The sequence below is a fragment of the Octodon degus genome, unplaced genomic scaffold (assembly GCF_000260255.1).
Source record: "Octodon degus isolate 3935 unplaced genomic scaffold, OctDeg1.0 scaffold00353, whole genome shotgun sequence".
NCBI lineage: Eukaryota > Metazoa > Chordata > Mammalia > Rodentia > Octodontidae > Octodon > Octodon degus.
Window position 1 is genome coordinate 631,273 of NW_004524929.1, and position 16,550 is coordinate 647,822.

The 16,550-nt window shown below is 38.5% G+C and overlaps 1 protein-coding gene across 1 annotated transcript in view; it reads left to right on the forward strand.

Moving 5' to 3' along the window:
- The window catches only part of Atrx (ATRX, chromatin remodeler), a 305,544-nt gene that overhangs the window by 43,503 nt on the left and 245,491 nt on the right, over window positions 1-16,550 (forward strand). The window contains exon 2 of the mRNA XM_023708369.1: window positions 10,076-10,188. Coding sequence (XP_023564137.1) covers window positions 10,076-10,188 — 113 coding nt within the window. The remainder of the gene's footprint in view (window positions 1-10,075; window positions 10,189-16,550) is intronic.

Sequence of the window (16,550 nt, forward strand, 5' to 3'; positions counted from 1 at the left end):
TGCTTATCCTACTGAGCCATCTCCCTGGCCCCTGGATCAATAGATATTGTTTGAGGCCAACTGAAAGGATAGAGAGAAGTCCTAGCCAGCTCTGTACATATCAGTACAAGGAAAGAGTGTCAGGCTCAGCCAAAATGAAGATAATCGCTCTTCTTTCAAGGAGAGCTGCTCAGATGGTCCTCCACATTTATTGTTTTTTTTGTTGGATCATAGTTTTGCAATATAGTTAAGGCTGGACATCAACCCATCAGCCCAGGCTAGATTGCAATTCAGTGATCCACTTGCCTTACACTCCACAGTGCTGGGATTACAGGCATATATTACTACAGCCAGCTGACTTGACAGTTTATGATACAGTTTATCAGATAGGTTTCCTTGAACATCTTGATTGATTGAAGTTATGCTCTACATTCTTTTTTTATTTTTTGAAACAGTCTCACATTGTAGTGCAGGCTGGTCTTGACCTCACTATGTAACCCACATTGGCCTTGAATCCTTGGTGATCCACCTGCCTTAGCCTCCTGAGTGTGGTGATTTATAGGTATGTGCTAACATGCCCAGTTCCACGTTCATTGCTATGTCAGTTGGTTATATAATTACTCTGCACCAAGCACAAGGTAAAATAATTTTAAAAAGTGCTTCTGAGTCTTTATAGATAGTAAATTTTCAGTAAATATATTTGGTAAATTACTGATTGTTGTTTTCCTTTTTGGGTGGAATCGAATTTAGGGCCTTACACATGCTAGTCAAGTGCTCTAACACTGACCTATACCCATAGCCTACTGCTTACTACTACTACTACTGCACTATGGGAATGGAACACAGGGCCTTCCCATTGAGCTACATCTCAAGTCCCTTTTGTTTTTTATTTTGAGATGGGGTCTTTTTTTCTTTCTGCATTGTAATTTTCTCAAGATGGGCTCAAACTTTTAATCTTCCTGCCTCAGCCTCTTAGAGTGCTGAGATTATAGGCATGTACCACTGTGTTTGACATATTTTTACATTTAGTGCACATTAGTAATAAAGATTGCTTTTATTTTTACTCTTTATTGATTATACAGATTAATAGGTTTCACGATAGCAGATTTTCACATGCACATGCTTTCATCAGTTTCATTGTCTGATCACCAGTTTGGCCCTCTTGTAGTTTCACATTCTTCTTTGGAGGGTGCCCTTCTCTCTCTCTTCCCTTTTCTTTGTCTAGTAATAGTCATCCTTTTACTTTTTTGTCATAATTTTTAGGTTTCATATATCAAAAAGAACACACTATATTTGTGTTTCTGAGTGTAACAACATGATGGACTTCAGATAGATCCAACCACCCTTCCTTCTGTCTCTTTTTCAGACAGAGTCTTTCTATGTAGTTCAGTTCATGCTTGCCTTGAATGCACTATGCTAGCCAGCCTGGTCTTCTACTTGTGTGTGTTTTTTTTTTTTTTTTTTTTTTTTTTTGCGGAACCGGGGATTGAACTCAGGCCCCTGCACTTGCCAGGCATGCGCTTATTCCACTGAGCCATATCCCCGGCTCCTGGTCTTCTACTTGTGAAGGTCCTTCTCCCTCAGCATCTCCAGTGGTGAGATTACTGTTAGCAACAACATGACTGGCAGATCTATCCATTTTCTTGAAGATGACAGAATTTCATTGTTGTTTTTGGTTGAATTATGATTTGGGGTGTGTGTGTGTGTGTGTGTGTGTGTGTGTGTGTGTGTTATGAGCATCTAAGGTGGTTCTGCAATTTGGCCTTTATGAATTGCCCTGCAATATATGTGGATATGGAGCTATACCTTTAGTTTGCTGACATTAATTCTTTTGTGTACATATAAAGGGGTGGTGGTACAGTTGGATGAAGAGATGGCTCTATTTTTAGTTTTTCTTAGGAAGCTTCATACTGATTTGCATAGTGGTTATAGAAATTCACATTCCCACCAGCATTGTAAAAGGTTCTTTTTGTCTTTCATACTCATCCATGTGTGTTGATGTTTGTATGGCTGATAGCTGTTTTTACTGGGGTGAACTGTAATCTCATTGTTTTGGTTTACATTTTGTTTAATTCAGGTTATTATGTTTCATTTTGGGAAACTGGTATATGCTTATATAGGTAGCATATCTTTATCATTTTCTTTCTTTTTTTAAAAATTTATTTATATGTGTGTGTGTGTGTGTGTGTGTGTGGCCAGCTCAGCCCACCAGGGGGCGGGGCTGGCTAGCATGTGGTGCTGGGGGATTGAACCACGGTCTCTGTGCTTTGCTAAGCTTGTTGTAAGTAGGTGCTTTAGACCACTGAGCCATCTCACCAGCCCCATCTTTATCATTTTCAATCCTTTATTATCTTCTTTTCTTCTTCCTCCTGATTCTCTTACCATTTCCAAAAGTCAACCTTCTAGTTTTCCTTTTCACTTATTTATTAGGTTTGTGATACAAGAGATAATGTGATATTTAACTTTCTAACTTGGCATTCTTCACATAATGGGGTGCTCTGTAGTGCCACTTGTTTTCCTGAAAATGTAAGATTCCTTTCTTCTTTTTTTTGCGGAACCGGGGATTGAACTCAGATCCTTGCGTTTGCCAGTCAAGCGCTTATCCTACTGAGCCCCGGCCCCTCCATTCTTCTTTAGGGCTGAATAATATTCCATTGTGTTTATCTTCAGTATTTTCTTTCTGATAGGCACCTGGCCTTTTGTAGTTTACCTGTTGTAAGTCATGTCACTATAAATAAAGTATGTTGCCTTTAATTCTTTCAGGAATGTCACCTGGATCAACTAGTATTTTTATTTGTACTTTTTTGAGGAGTCTCCATTTTGATTTTCTTTTTTTTTTTTTTTTTTTTTGCGGAACCGGGGATTGAACTCAGGCCCTTGTGCTTGCTAGGGAAGCGCTTATTCCACTGAGCCATCTCCCTGGCGGTTCCATTTTGATTTTCATAGTAGTTGTATTATTTTACATTTTCATTCAGAATGGTCATTTCTTTGGGATCTCCCTGTTCTTCTAATGTATATACTCAAAACTATAAACTTGACTCTTAGAACTCCTTTCATTGATCCCATTGATTCTTTTTTTTTTTTTGATCCCATGGATTCTGGTGTGTATTTATTTCCCTTATCCTCTGATTCTAAGAAGTTTTTTTTCCCCCATAATTTTATTGAGAAACAAATAGCAATGAGACAGTATCAAACCAAATTGGTAGGACAGTTTCAATAATTAACACATTGCATACATTCTTCCTAGTGGTTAATTGCTGTACAAAATGCGGACTTGATCTAAGAAGTTTTAAATTTCTCCTCTGATTTTCTTCAGTGATTCAGTGATCATTCAGTCTCCCTGTGGCTAATTTCTGTGTTTGTTTATTTTTTTCTGTGTTTACTTTTATTTTTTGTTTGCATTGATTTTAGTTTCAGTTCCTTGTAATCTGATAGGATGCAGGAGATTGTTTTAATTCGTTAAGTTATTGAGACTGACTTTATATCCAAAAATATGGTCTGTTTTGGAGAGTTTCATGGGTTACTGAAAAGAATGTATTTTGTGGTTGAATGGAATACTCTAGATGTATACTAAATAGGAATTAAAGTACAGTTTGTTTTTTATGTTTCATTGTTGATTTTTTGATATCTTGTATTTGTGTCGTGGGATATTGAAGTTCCCTACTATTATTATATTGGGGCCTGTTTGTCAATATGTCAATTAGTGTGTGTTTTATGAAATAGGGTCTGCTGATGTTTGGTGTCTATGTTGTTGTAGTTGTTCTCTATTCCTGGTGAATTGTTCCCTTTGCTAATATATAATGTGGCCTTCTTTGTCCCTTCTGATTAGATTCAGTTTGCATTCTACATTTTTGTACATAAATATAGCTACTTCTGTTTTCATTTGTGCTCAGCTGCTTATAGTGTCAGTTTTCTGTTCTTTGAGTGTATGCACGTCTTTTCAGATGAGGTGTGTCTTTTTTGAAACATACAAATTTTTTCTAGTCCAATCTGTCAGTCTATTTTTCAATTAAAGACTTAAGCTCACACACATCAAAGATTACTGTTGAAAATTATTAACTAATTTTTTTCATTTTGCTTTTCTGATATTTGATTCATTTCTCATTTTCATTAGTTTGTCTACTCTACCAGTGATACTTATTCTCTTCCATGGTCTCATGGTTGTGGTTGTCTTCATCTGTGTTTAGTATACTCTTTAGTATTTTTTGTGCAATGTTGACTTTGTGGTAATGCATTTTCTTTGGTTCATACTAGTCATGAAGAGGATTTGTTTCTCATTTGATATTGAAGGAGAGCCTCGTGGAATACAATAATCTGGCCTTTAGAGTTTCTGTTGAAAAATGTGCTGTTATTTGATTGCTTTGCCCTTACTGGCATTTTTTCTTTAATATCTTGCAATATTCTTCTGTTTTTTCTTTTTTAAAATTTTGTTGTTGTTTCTTGACTGATGTTTTTATTAAGCTCTTCATTCCAAAAAGCATTATAGAAGATCAAACATGACTATTTCAGTGGAAACATGGTCATATGCCATGCACATGCAGTTCAACTTCTGAAGCTAAAGCTAGAGGTGGTCCCTGTTCCTGCTCTCCTGGAGGTATTAGCATCCTTGGACATTTTATCCAGATCTACAAAATCGGCTTCCTGAGATCTCCAATCTCCTGGAGGCTCTATTCTTCTGATTTTATTTTTAATTTTTTAATTTTTTTTTGTGGCTGGCTCAGCCCACCCTGGGGGCAGGGCTGCTGTGCCATGTCATACCTGAGATCGAACCGTGGTCCCTGCGCATTTGCCTAACCTTGCCTAAGCAGGCGCTGTAGACCACTGAGCTATCTTGCCAGCCAATGCTGGTTCTTTTTTGGTTATGTCTATTTGGATCTCTCTCTCTCTCTCTCTCTCTCTCTCTCTCTCTCTCTCTCTCTCTCTCTGCTATGTAGTTCAGACTGGCCTTGAACTCACTTTGTTAGCCCAGGCTGGTCTCAAACTTGCAATGATCCTCCTGCCTCAGCCTCCCAAGAGCTGGGATTACAGGCATGCACCACCATGTCTGGTCTGGAATTCTAAATGCATCCATTATCTGAATATTTTTCTCATTCCCCAGATTTGGCAAGTTATCTGCAATAATTCAGTGAACAGATTTTTCTGTACCTTTGTTCTGTATTTCTTCATTGTCCTCAAGGTATGTGTGTGTGTGTGGGATTTTTTTTTTTTTTTTTTTTTTTTTTGTGGAACCGGAGATTGAACTCAGGCTCCTGTGCTTGCCAGGCAAGTGCTTATTCCACTGAGCTATCTCCCCGGCCCAAGGTGTATTTGTTTTGAATTTAGTTCTTCATTGTTATCCAAGAGCTCCTGAATAATTTGCTTATTATTTCTTATTCTTTCTATCATTGTCTGAGTTTTCCATTTTGTTTTCAAGTCCTGATAGTTCTTCTGATTCATTTTTCCTACTCTGAATTGTCTGTTGAGTTTTATAGTTAGTTGACTGATTAAAGTTTTCATTTTTAGGATTTCTGCTTAATTCTTTCCCATAACCTCTGTCTCTTTACTGAAGAGGACTTTATATCTTGTGATTGCCTTAATTATTATGGCTGCTTATTTTTCTTTTTTGATCTCATTGATTACTTTAACTCTCTTTTGAATTCTTTTTCCTTTTTTTTTTTTTGAGACGGTCTCACTATACAGTTTTAGGCTGTCTTTGAACTTCCCATGTATCCCATGCTAGCCTCAATCTCAACAGTGATCCTCCTGCTTCAGCCACCTTGAGTGCTGGGATTACAGATGTGCATCACCACACCAGGCAGACTTTTGAATTCTTTAGCTGGATTTTCATTTACTTCAGTGTCTCAGAGATCAGTTGTAGGGAGTTACAAATATATACAGCCATTTTATTACCTTATTCTCCATAGTTACTGTGTTTTTATTTTGATGTTTGCAGATCAGCTGGAGTAGATCACCATTATATGGGAGTATTTTAAATCTCTGGCTTTCTCTTTGTGGTATGCCCTGCACTATGTCTAGGACATGTATGTCTAATGTGAAAGCACCCAGTATGTTCCATATGCTATGGTCAGTCCCTAGCACCTAGCACTGCTTTGAGAGGAGAGAGTAACAACCAGTAACCTGAACAATTAAAATGGAAGCCATATACACACATGAATAAAAAAATGCAATGTTTAAATTAAAAAGCTATTACAGTAAAAGACACTTGCCATTAATCTCTCACAAAATGCTCTCACTTTTTTTTTTTGGTGGAACCGGGGAGTGAACTCAGGCCCTGGCGCTTGCCAAGCAAGCACTTATTCTACTGAGCCGTCTCCCTGGTCCCTGATTTTTTTTGTGTGTGTGGTACCAGGGATTGAACTCTGGACCCTCTTGCTTATTCTACTGAGCTATCTCCCCAGCCCCTCACTCTCACTTTGAACACATCTTTTTTTTTTTTAAATTTTATTTATTTATTTATTTGTGTGTGTGTGTGTGTGTGTGTGTGTGGCCAGCTCAGCCCACCAGGGGGCGGGGCTGGCTGGCTGAGGTGCTGGGGGATTGAACCGCGGTCCCTGTGCTTTGCTAAGCTTGTTCTAAGTAGGTGCTTTAGACCACTGAGCCATCTCACCAGTCCCTGAACACATCTTTAATGAGTGTCTTCACAAGGTGTGATTAAAAACACCATACAGACTATTGCTGAGTGCCATCCCACAGAAGATCAGGCTCAGTAAAACATTTTCGTATCTTCTTTTTTTTTTGGCGGAACTGGGGATTGAACTCGGGCCCTTACACTTGCCAGGCAAGCGCTTATTCTACTGAGCCATCTTCTCAGCTCCTCATTTTCATATCTTTTCAGCCACCTTATTCACCATATCTGGCATTAAGTGACTTCTGAGTCTTCCCCAACATCAAAATGACCATGTATGGTAAAGGATTTCAGTTGATCTATAACATTTGTGTAATGAAGGACATTCATGAAAGAAGACTTTCAGAACTGCATTAGAAAGTGGTAAGGGTGTTGGTGTATGGTGGAAATGAGAATTTTTTTGAGGGAGATTGATAGGAATTGTCTTTTACTGCAATACGTTTTTTATTTTAACATGTTTACAATGGGATTGTAACTCACACAGCTTGGCTCTAATTTGGATTTGATTGTTCCTGCCAGTTTGAACCATTGGTGGTACGTGTGTGACTCGCCTTGGGAGGCTTGCACTTACAGCCATGCAAAGAAAGACACTGATTTAGCAGACCATGTGTTATCATATTAGGGTTTCTTTCTTTTTTCTTTTTTTTTTTTGGCAGAATTGGGGATTGAACTCAGGCCCTTGTGCTTGTCAGGGAAGCACTTATTCCACTGAGCCATCTCCCTGGCTCCGTATTACGGTTTCTTAAAGCATATTTAAAATGACATAAAAATCATAAAACAATTTATGTGTGTTACAGCAGTTGTATATACATAGCATATACACTGGCAATGGGATACTTAGATTTCCATGTTGAAGTTTAGAGAATCATTGATAAACTATTTATGAATCCTTTTTTCTTTTTTTTTTTTTTCAGAACCGGGGATTGAACTCAGACCCTTGCGCTTGCCAGGGAAGCGCTTATTCCACTGAGCCATCTCCCCAGCCCCAATAAATACATTTTTTTTCCAGAACCGGGGATTGAACTCAGGTCCTTGTGCTTGCTAGGCAAACACTTACTGTACTGAGCTATCTCCCCAGCCCCCTACATTTTTAAATGAAATGTTTAATTACAATCTTAAAAATTGTTATGAACAGTAGTAAAATTTATATTTGTTCAGCAATTATTCAATTTCAAGTAATTTGTTTCATTTATAGACTTTGAATTAATTTTATTAGTAGACTGATAAAAATGATGAGATCCATTTGTACTACCAGTGGGACTTGCCCAGTGGGACAATCATGCATATACTACTGGTGGTTCAAGCCAGTGGGAATGCATTAAACACTTCTCTTTTTTTGAGACAGGGTCTTACTATGTAGTTCAGGCTGGTCTCAGACTCACTGTGTAGCCCAGGTTGCCTGTGGTTTTCCTGCCTCAGCCTCCTGAGTGCTGGAAATACAGGTGCATACCACCACACATGGCTTTTTTTAATTTAATTTTTTTGCATTTATTTTTATGTATTTGGTACAGGGTCTTACTATGCAGCTCTCACTCTTAGTGATCCTCTTGCTTTTAGCCTTTCCAGTTTTGGAATTACAGACATGCGCCACTACACCCAGACTCAGGGGATGGCTCAGTGTACCTGGGGTCGGCATGGCATATGATGCTGGGGATTGAACCCTGGTCCCTGAGCTTGCCTAAGCAGGCTCTTAGTCTGCTGAGCTGTCTTGCTGGCCCTGGGATTTTAGAAATGCACTTTATTTTTCAATCACTATGTATCTGTGCATGTATGTGCTTGCATGGTGCATATATACTGACATACACAAAACCTAACCAAACCAAGCAAAGACCCAACAAAAGAGGAAAAAAAAAGAAAAAAAAAAAGTCTGTACAACTACACCGCCTTGTGGTTGTATTTATAATGTGGGCTGTCATTATTTTTTGCTGTTGGTTAAGATCAAGATCAGTATTCCAGAATGACTTATCACCGGTTCTGCCTTCAGTCTGTCGTCATCAGGAGTCTAGTGTTCCTCATGAAGAAAGTGGGGCACTTGTGCTACTCCCCTCCCTCTTTGCCACCCCAGTTACCTTTTTGTGTTGCCAGTATACACCCTCTTAGCTGTACCCCAATTCACTCTTTCTTTGACTTGTGTTTATCGTGATGCCCAGTTGGGAGACACAACAGTTGGTATGACCTTAGCCACCTCTCTCTGCTCTTGCTGTTCCCAGCTCATTTGTGTATTGTAGCTCAGCTCAGTTTTTCTCTGGTTGCTGGTTTCAGTGGCACCAACGGCTGAAGATGTCACTCCCAGCTAGAGTAACTTGTACCCCTTTCTCTGGCCCTGGTGCTCACCTCTCCTAGCATTTCTGTAGCCCTCTCAGTCTTTTTGTAGCTTGCAGTTCAGGATACCCAGGTCCAGGCAGACTCCTACCCCTTCCCAGCAAATATTGTTATCTCCAGGCACTGAGTCTTGGCAGAACAATTACAAGGTTCAAGTTTATGGTGGTAGACTAGGCCCCAAGTGGCAGCTGTCCTAACAGTGTCTTCTGTGGGTGGGTTATACAAGTCTCACAAAATGGCACACTCTCCAAACTTTATCTGAAGGAAAAAAAATGTTCTTTTTTCTTTTTAGTGTTAGAAAGTTTAAATCTTCTTGAAAAGGTAATACTACTTAATATTTTGATTTCTTTCTTCTGTGATACTGGGAATTCAGCCAAGGATATTCACACTGAAGTACATTTCCTGCCGCTCTTATTTATGTGTTTATTTTGAGGCACCAGGTTGGGCAAGAACTTGTGATCCTCCTACATTAGCCTCCAGTAATAGGAGTACAGGCAAACACCACCATGCCTGTGTTTTGATTTCTAAGGGTTTTCTAAGTAGAACTTCTATACAAATGAGACAAAATAAGAACAAAAATACTTACTGATAATATGACTAGATATGTACTGCTATTGATTGTGAAAGATGATTGACCCCAAATACAGGTACATTTTCTTTTGCCTTTTAGCCCCCAGATTTTGTTTCTTTTCTTACTTTTTTTTTGCGGTACTAGGGATTGAACTCAGGACCTTGCACTTGCCAGGCAAGCGCTTATTCTACTGAGCTATCTCCCCGGCCCCCTTTTCATACTCTTACAGTAAGTAGGTTTAGTTTTTCTTAAAAGCTTGGTTAAAATTGGTATTTAGTGTTACATTTTAAATAATTTAATGCAAAGTAAAAGTTTAACTTCTTTTTAAACATATCAGATACAGATTGAAACATTGAAAGATAATAAAGCCTTGGAAATAATTGAGTAAGTAATGCCAGCATTTTTCTTAAATGATATTTTGATCCTACGCAAATATGCAATTTAGATATGTTACTCTTATCTTTAGTCCTTGGCGAAATAAAATTGAATCTGTTTAATTTTTACTTTGAATATACATATCTCAGTGTTGAAAGAATTCTAGTTCATTAAATATTTGTATTTGATTTTTTGTCTGGTAGTGAAAGCAAGTTGAATACATTGGTGCAGAAGCTTCATGACTTCCTGGCACATTCATCAGAAGAGTCTGAAGAAACAAGTTCTCCTCCACGACTTGTGATGAGCCAAAGCACAGGTAAATTGAAAAAGAATCTGCTGTTTCTTTGGCCAGTTTTTGGAGGAAATCAAGGCTTTCAATTTTTGGAAAATGAAATTAGTACTTTTCATGGAAACTCCTGTATCTAAGAGATTTTAATTTTGATAAGTAAAAATGTAAGTTTGTGGGAACTTAGAGATGGAAGCACTTCATGTGGTTTTGTGTATAATGGAAATGTCTGGTAGGGAGGAGATGGTGAATAATGAATGTTAATCAAATGTTAATCATGATGAATAGATAGTATTAAAGATGGTAGTAGTATAGAAATACTTATTTTAGTAGCTACTTGTGTACTAGGAAGTAAATTTTTATGTGTTGGATAATATCTCTGAGTAGACTTAGTAATGAAATAAAACACACTTAAGACTTCCTTTCTCCTTTTTTGTTTAAAAAAATCTTGTTATTGTGTGAGTACCATTTTGAAGTAGCTACATATATAGAGCTTAATATAAAAACACATACAAGATATATAGAAAAAAATGTAAGGTTAAATCACAGTGAAAAGTTCAACCATACATATGATTAGAATTTCCAAAGGAGAAAAGAGAATGGGTTAGAATTTGAATTAGAAGAGATATTGGCTAAATATTTTCTAGAAATGGTGAAAGTCATTTAGTTACAGGCTGAAGAAATTCTATGAATCCCAAGCAAGGCAAAAAAACCCCACCAAAAAACCTTGGAACTAATCTTGTCATAATCAAACACCTAAAGAGCAAAGGCCAAGAGAAAATCTTGTGAATAGTGAGGGGAGAAAAAGATATTTCTTCTAAAGGAATAATAGTAATATTGATGACTCATTTAACATCAGAAATGATAGAAAGCAGATGATAATGAACTGTTTTCTTTAGAAGTCCGAAATGAAAATAATTGAAATTTATAATTCTGTATTCAGTGAAAACATCTTTTAAAAATGATGGAGCTGAGTGTGGTGGCACAATACCTGTAATCCCAGCACTTGGGAGGCTGAAGCAGTAGGGTCAATTTGAGTTCAAGTGCTGAATGAACTACATAGTGAGACTCAAAAATCACAAAGAAAAACAAGAAACAATTAGGATGGAAGAAAGATACCTCCAGACAAACAGAAAACGGAGAACTTTTTTTTATCAATGTTTTCTTTATAAGCAGTTATTCTTTTACTACAGAGTTTTTTTTTCAGATTGGGTTTTCTCCATATGTTTCTGTATTTGATTCTTTACTTTAGATGGTATGAATTCAGAGATTTTTTTTTATTTCAGAAATTAATTCTGCTCTGAGTTCCTCTCTACCTTTCTGCTGTTGTTTCTTTACTTGTGACGCTGTTAATTCATACATTTCAGCAGAGCTAGTGTCCTCTGCACTTGTTCTGGGTGGGCATTAGGTTTCCCCCATATGTTTCTGTATTAGATTCTTCAGATGCTATGAATTCAGAGATTTCTTTTTTTATTTCAGAGATTAATTCTGATCTGAGATCCTCTATACCTTTCTGCTGTTGTTTATTTACTTCCGACGCTGTTAATTCATTCATTTCAGCTGAGCTAGTGTCCTCTGCACCTGTTCTGGGTGGGCTCGAGGCTTGAGATTGCATTTTGCTTCTTGTCTTTGTCATTTCGTATAGCCCTGACCTCTGACCTTCGGTGTAGAGCTTTGGTGCAGCTATAACCTTAGTAGCACCTACTGAAATTCGTGTGCAAATCTATTAAGTTTGAGTTTATCTAGTTATGCCTGGCCTGGGTCTAGCTGTTGTGTTCAGCTCCTTTTGCTGCAGCCGTTGGAAGTGAACCTGTGCTGCGCCTCTTTTGTGCTCCTGGCTCAGGGAGCACAGGGGAGCCCAGAAGCTCTCCCACAGGCTTCCGGCCTGGGCTGGGCTGGAGCTGGGGGTCCTGAGAGACTCGCAGAAGTTCTCACTCACTGGGTGGGGTTGGGGGCGGGGGCTCTGGAGGGTTGCAGGGGTCCTGAGGGTGCGATACAGGGTCTCACTCATGGGCGTGCCTGAGTTTTGGTCTGGAGGGGGTTCCGCGGGGGCAGGGAAACCGGAAGCTCTCCCACACGCTCCCGGGGCCTGGGCTGGGCTGGGCTGGATCTGGGGGGTCCCCAGATCGTCGCGGAAGATCTCACTCACTCGGCGCGCTTGGGGGCGGGGTCTCCGGAGGGTTGCAGGGGTCCTGAGGGAGCGATGGAAGGTCTCACTCGGGTGCCTGAGTTTTGGTCTGGAGGGGTCCCGCGGGGACAGGAAGGCCGGAAGCTTTCCCACACGCTCGCCGGGCCTGGGCAGGGCTGGATCTGGGGGTCCTGAGAGCATCGCAGAAGATCTCACTCGGTGAGCTTGGGGGCGGGGGCGCCGGCGGGTTGCAGGGGTCCTCAGGGCGCGGTAGAGGGTCTTACTCACGCGGGTGCCTGAGTTTTGGTCTGGAGGAGTACCGCGGGTGCAGGGAGGCCGGAAGCTCTCCCACACGCTTGCCGGGTCTGGGCTGGGCTGAATCTCCAAAACTTTTGTAAACAACGGAGAACTTGATGTGAGTACTTCTACAGTGTTTTAGAAGAAATTATGAATTTTCTGGGCTGGGGTTTTGGCTGGGGTAGCTTACCAGATACAAGTACCTGTCTGTCAAGCACAAGGTCCCAAGTTTGATTCCTGGTATGAAAAAAAAAAAAGAAAGAAAATTAGGGATTTCCTGAAATTAGAAAGAAAACTGTTTGAAATACGAATACCAAAAGATAGAAAATGAAAAATAACAATGAGAAGGGTGAACAGATGGGTAAAATTAAATACAGAATGTTATCTGTTAAGTCCAGAATCTAGTTTATGATTGCATATAGTCGACATGTGTCTGTGTTCTTAAAAATGTAACAATTTTAAAACTTACTAAACAATATTAAATTTACACAGTTTTCTCTTATGTGTTGGGAACATGAAGTTTTTGAAATTTACAGGTCTATTTGTGGATTGGCCCTTAATGTTAATTGTCTGTATATTTAAGGTTAGATTCAGGATGTATATTTTTGACAAGAATACTATATAAAATGGTATTGTGTTCTCAGTGAGTATATCTTATCTCAAAGTATGTGACCTGATTGATATGACTAGTTTCTTTATTGGTGATGTCACTTAGGTAATTTTCTTGTACTTGCTCGTTAGATTGATTTAAACAAATTCATTTATTCCTTTGTGACTTAATAAGTAAGGGGATGAAGAGCATGTTGAAATAACTTAAGGTATTTTTTCATCAGTAGTTCAGTGGATTTTGTGTTGGAAATGATCATAAAGTTAGCAGCTTACAGCAACTCCAATTTATTATCTCATAGATCAGTGTGATATGTTTTGTTAGGCTTATTTTAGGTATCACAAGACAAAAGTTAAGGTGTCAGTAAGACTGCCCCTTTCTGGATGTTCTGTAGAAAAATACATTCCCAAACTTATTCAAGTTGTTGTGATAGATTGGATATGTGAGATCTCATGTTTCACTTGCTTTTGGGATGGCATATGGTGCTTTAGTCTGCTGAGCTATCTTGCTGCCCACTACCCTTTTTTTTTTTTTTTGAGATGGTATCTCAATATGTTCCCCAGGCTAGTCTCAAATTCCTGGATTGTTTCTGCTTTAATGGGCTTTGATCCATTTAGATTTTATTTATTTATTTATTTTTGTATTTTTTTTAGGGAAGGGTCTACAGGGTGTTCAGGGTCTCAGTACTAGATCGGACTAATAGTGATCCGCCTGTTTACAGCCTCCCAAGAGCTGGGATTACAGGTGTGGGCCATCATGCCCAGTCTCAGTTGCTCTCTCAGTGTGCCCTGGGGGTGAGTTCGGCAGAGCAGGCGCAGGGATTGAGCCCCCGGCCTCTGTGCCTGCTTGCATGGATTTGATTTTAGTACCATTTGTTAAAGAAGATCTTTTCCCCTAGCATATGTTTTTAGCCCCTTTGTCAAAGATCAGATGGTTGAATGTCTGGTTATTTTTGCATCCTCTTTCTGTTGTTTGCTGGTGGTGCTTTGTTTTTGTTTTATTTATTTATTTATTTATTTTTAAATATAAAAATATTTATTGTAATTATCAAAGGTGAAAGATGCATAGAACTATGGAGCAGGAAAAAGAGCTTATGAATAAGTTTGTGAAAATATTGTGAATAGACTTTTTAAAATCTTTTATGAGTATATATTCACATCATAAGAAGTTTACTTTCATATTTGGGATGTTTTTGTTTTACACAGGGTCTCACTATGTGGTTTAGGCTGGCCTTGAACTCACTGTGTAACCAAGGCTAACCTGAAACTCATGGTGATCTTCATGCCTCAGCCTCCAGAGTGGTGGGATTGCAGGCATGTACCACTACATCTGTGGTAGCATCCTCTGTTCTTTTCCATTGATATACCTGTCTTTTTTAAAAGTTTCTTTTTATTTTAAAGAAAGTAAAAAATAATAAAAAGAATTAGAAACAATACAGAGTTTCAAAATATGTGTCTGTTTTTATGCTATGGAGGTTCCATGCTATTTATGTCACTGTAGCTTTGTAACATAACTTGAAAGTCTGGGGTTATACTGCCTCCTGCTTTGCCCTTATTACTTTTGTCTTTTGGATGTCTGGTTCCATACAAATGTAAGAATTGTTTTTTCTGGTTCTGTGAACAAAATTGTTGGCATTTTGATGGTGATAACATTGAATCTGTGTATCAGTAGTGTGATCATTTTCACCGTATTGATTCTATCAATTGAGGAACGGGATAGACATTATTTCCATTTTTTGCTACTCTCATCCATCTTTTTTTTAAAACTGAACTGTAGTTTTTGTTTATAGAGGTTTTTTACTTCCTGGGTTGGGTCCCAGTGGTTTAATTTTTTTTGAAGGTATTATGGATTAGGTATTGTTTTCTTTGTTTTTTTCCTGACTATTTTATTTTGATTTTATATGCAGTGACCTTCCTGAACACTTAAGTTATTAGATTCAATAGTTTTTTTCTCCATATCCTTTTACATTTCTTGGGATTTTCTACTTAGATAACCGTTTTGTTTGCAAATACAGTCAGTTTTATTTTTTTCCTTTCCATCAGTATTCCTTTTAATTCTTGTTGTTGTTTGTTTGTTTTGGTACTGGGAATTGAACTCAGCACCTCATGCTTGCGAGGCAGGTACTATGCCACTGAACTAAATCCCTGGCCTACATTTTAATTTCTTGCTTCATTATGCTTATTAGTACTTGCTGTGTTTTACATTATTATATTAAGAATAGCAGACCATGGTTTTCCTAGTCTTCATAGGAAATCATTTATCTTTCACAATTCAGTTTGGTGTTTGCTGCTTAGGTTTCTTGAGAATTGCTCATTCTTAAATTGTAGAAATTCTCTTCTATTTCTAGTTTGCTGAGAAGTTTTTTTTTTGCGGAACCGGGGATTGAACTCAGGCCCCTGTGCATGCCAGAGAAGCACTTATTCCACTGAGCCATCTCCCCGGCCCCTGAAGTTTTTTTTTTTGTTTGTTTGTTTTCATATCACTTTTTTTTGTGGAGAGTTTTGAAAACTGAAAATTTTAATGAAGTAATATAGATGTACATGCAGTTGAGGATACTGAGAAAATCTTTATACTTTTCTCAGTTTCCCCCAGTGGTGATATTCTGTACTATAGTAATATTATTGCCAAATATTGACATTGATAAAATCTACTAAACCCAAATGTATTTCTTTATTTTATTTATATTTGTGTTTCTATATTCTGTGGTATAGTTTTATTACCTGTTATTGATTCATCTACCACCATAGTCAATATATAGTTCCATCACCACAGGTTTCTTTATCTTGCTCTTTGGTAATCATACCCTTCTCCTCCACCCTTTGCTGTGCCTGACATTTGGCCATCACTAATCTATCTTCCAAATATGTCATTTCTCCTCCTCCTCCTCCTCCTCCTCCTCCTCTCTCTTCTCCTCTTCTATTTCTATTTCTATTTTTTCTTTTTCTTTTTCTTTTTCTTTTTCTTTTTCTTTTTCTTTTTCTTCTGACAAAACCGGGGGTTGAACTCAGGCCCTTGTCATTGCCAGGGAAGCACTTATTCCACTGAGCCATCTTCCCAGCCCAAATATGTCATTTCGAATATGTTATACATTGTTTTATACAGGGTGTAACCTTTTAGATTTAGGTCCCCCCCTCCCCTCAGTTTGATCTTGAACTTGCAATGTTCCTCCTTCCTCAGCCTCCCAAGTGCCAGGATTACACAGGCATGTGCCACCATGCCTGCCTGGAATTACTATTTTTTTCACTTAGCATAATTTTCTGGAGAGGGCTGGTGAGATGGCTCAGTGGTCTAAAGCACCTACTTAGAACAAGCTAAGCTAAGCAAAGCGCAGGGACCGCGGTTCAATCCCCCAGCACCACA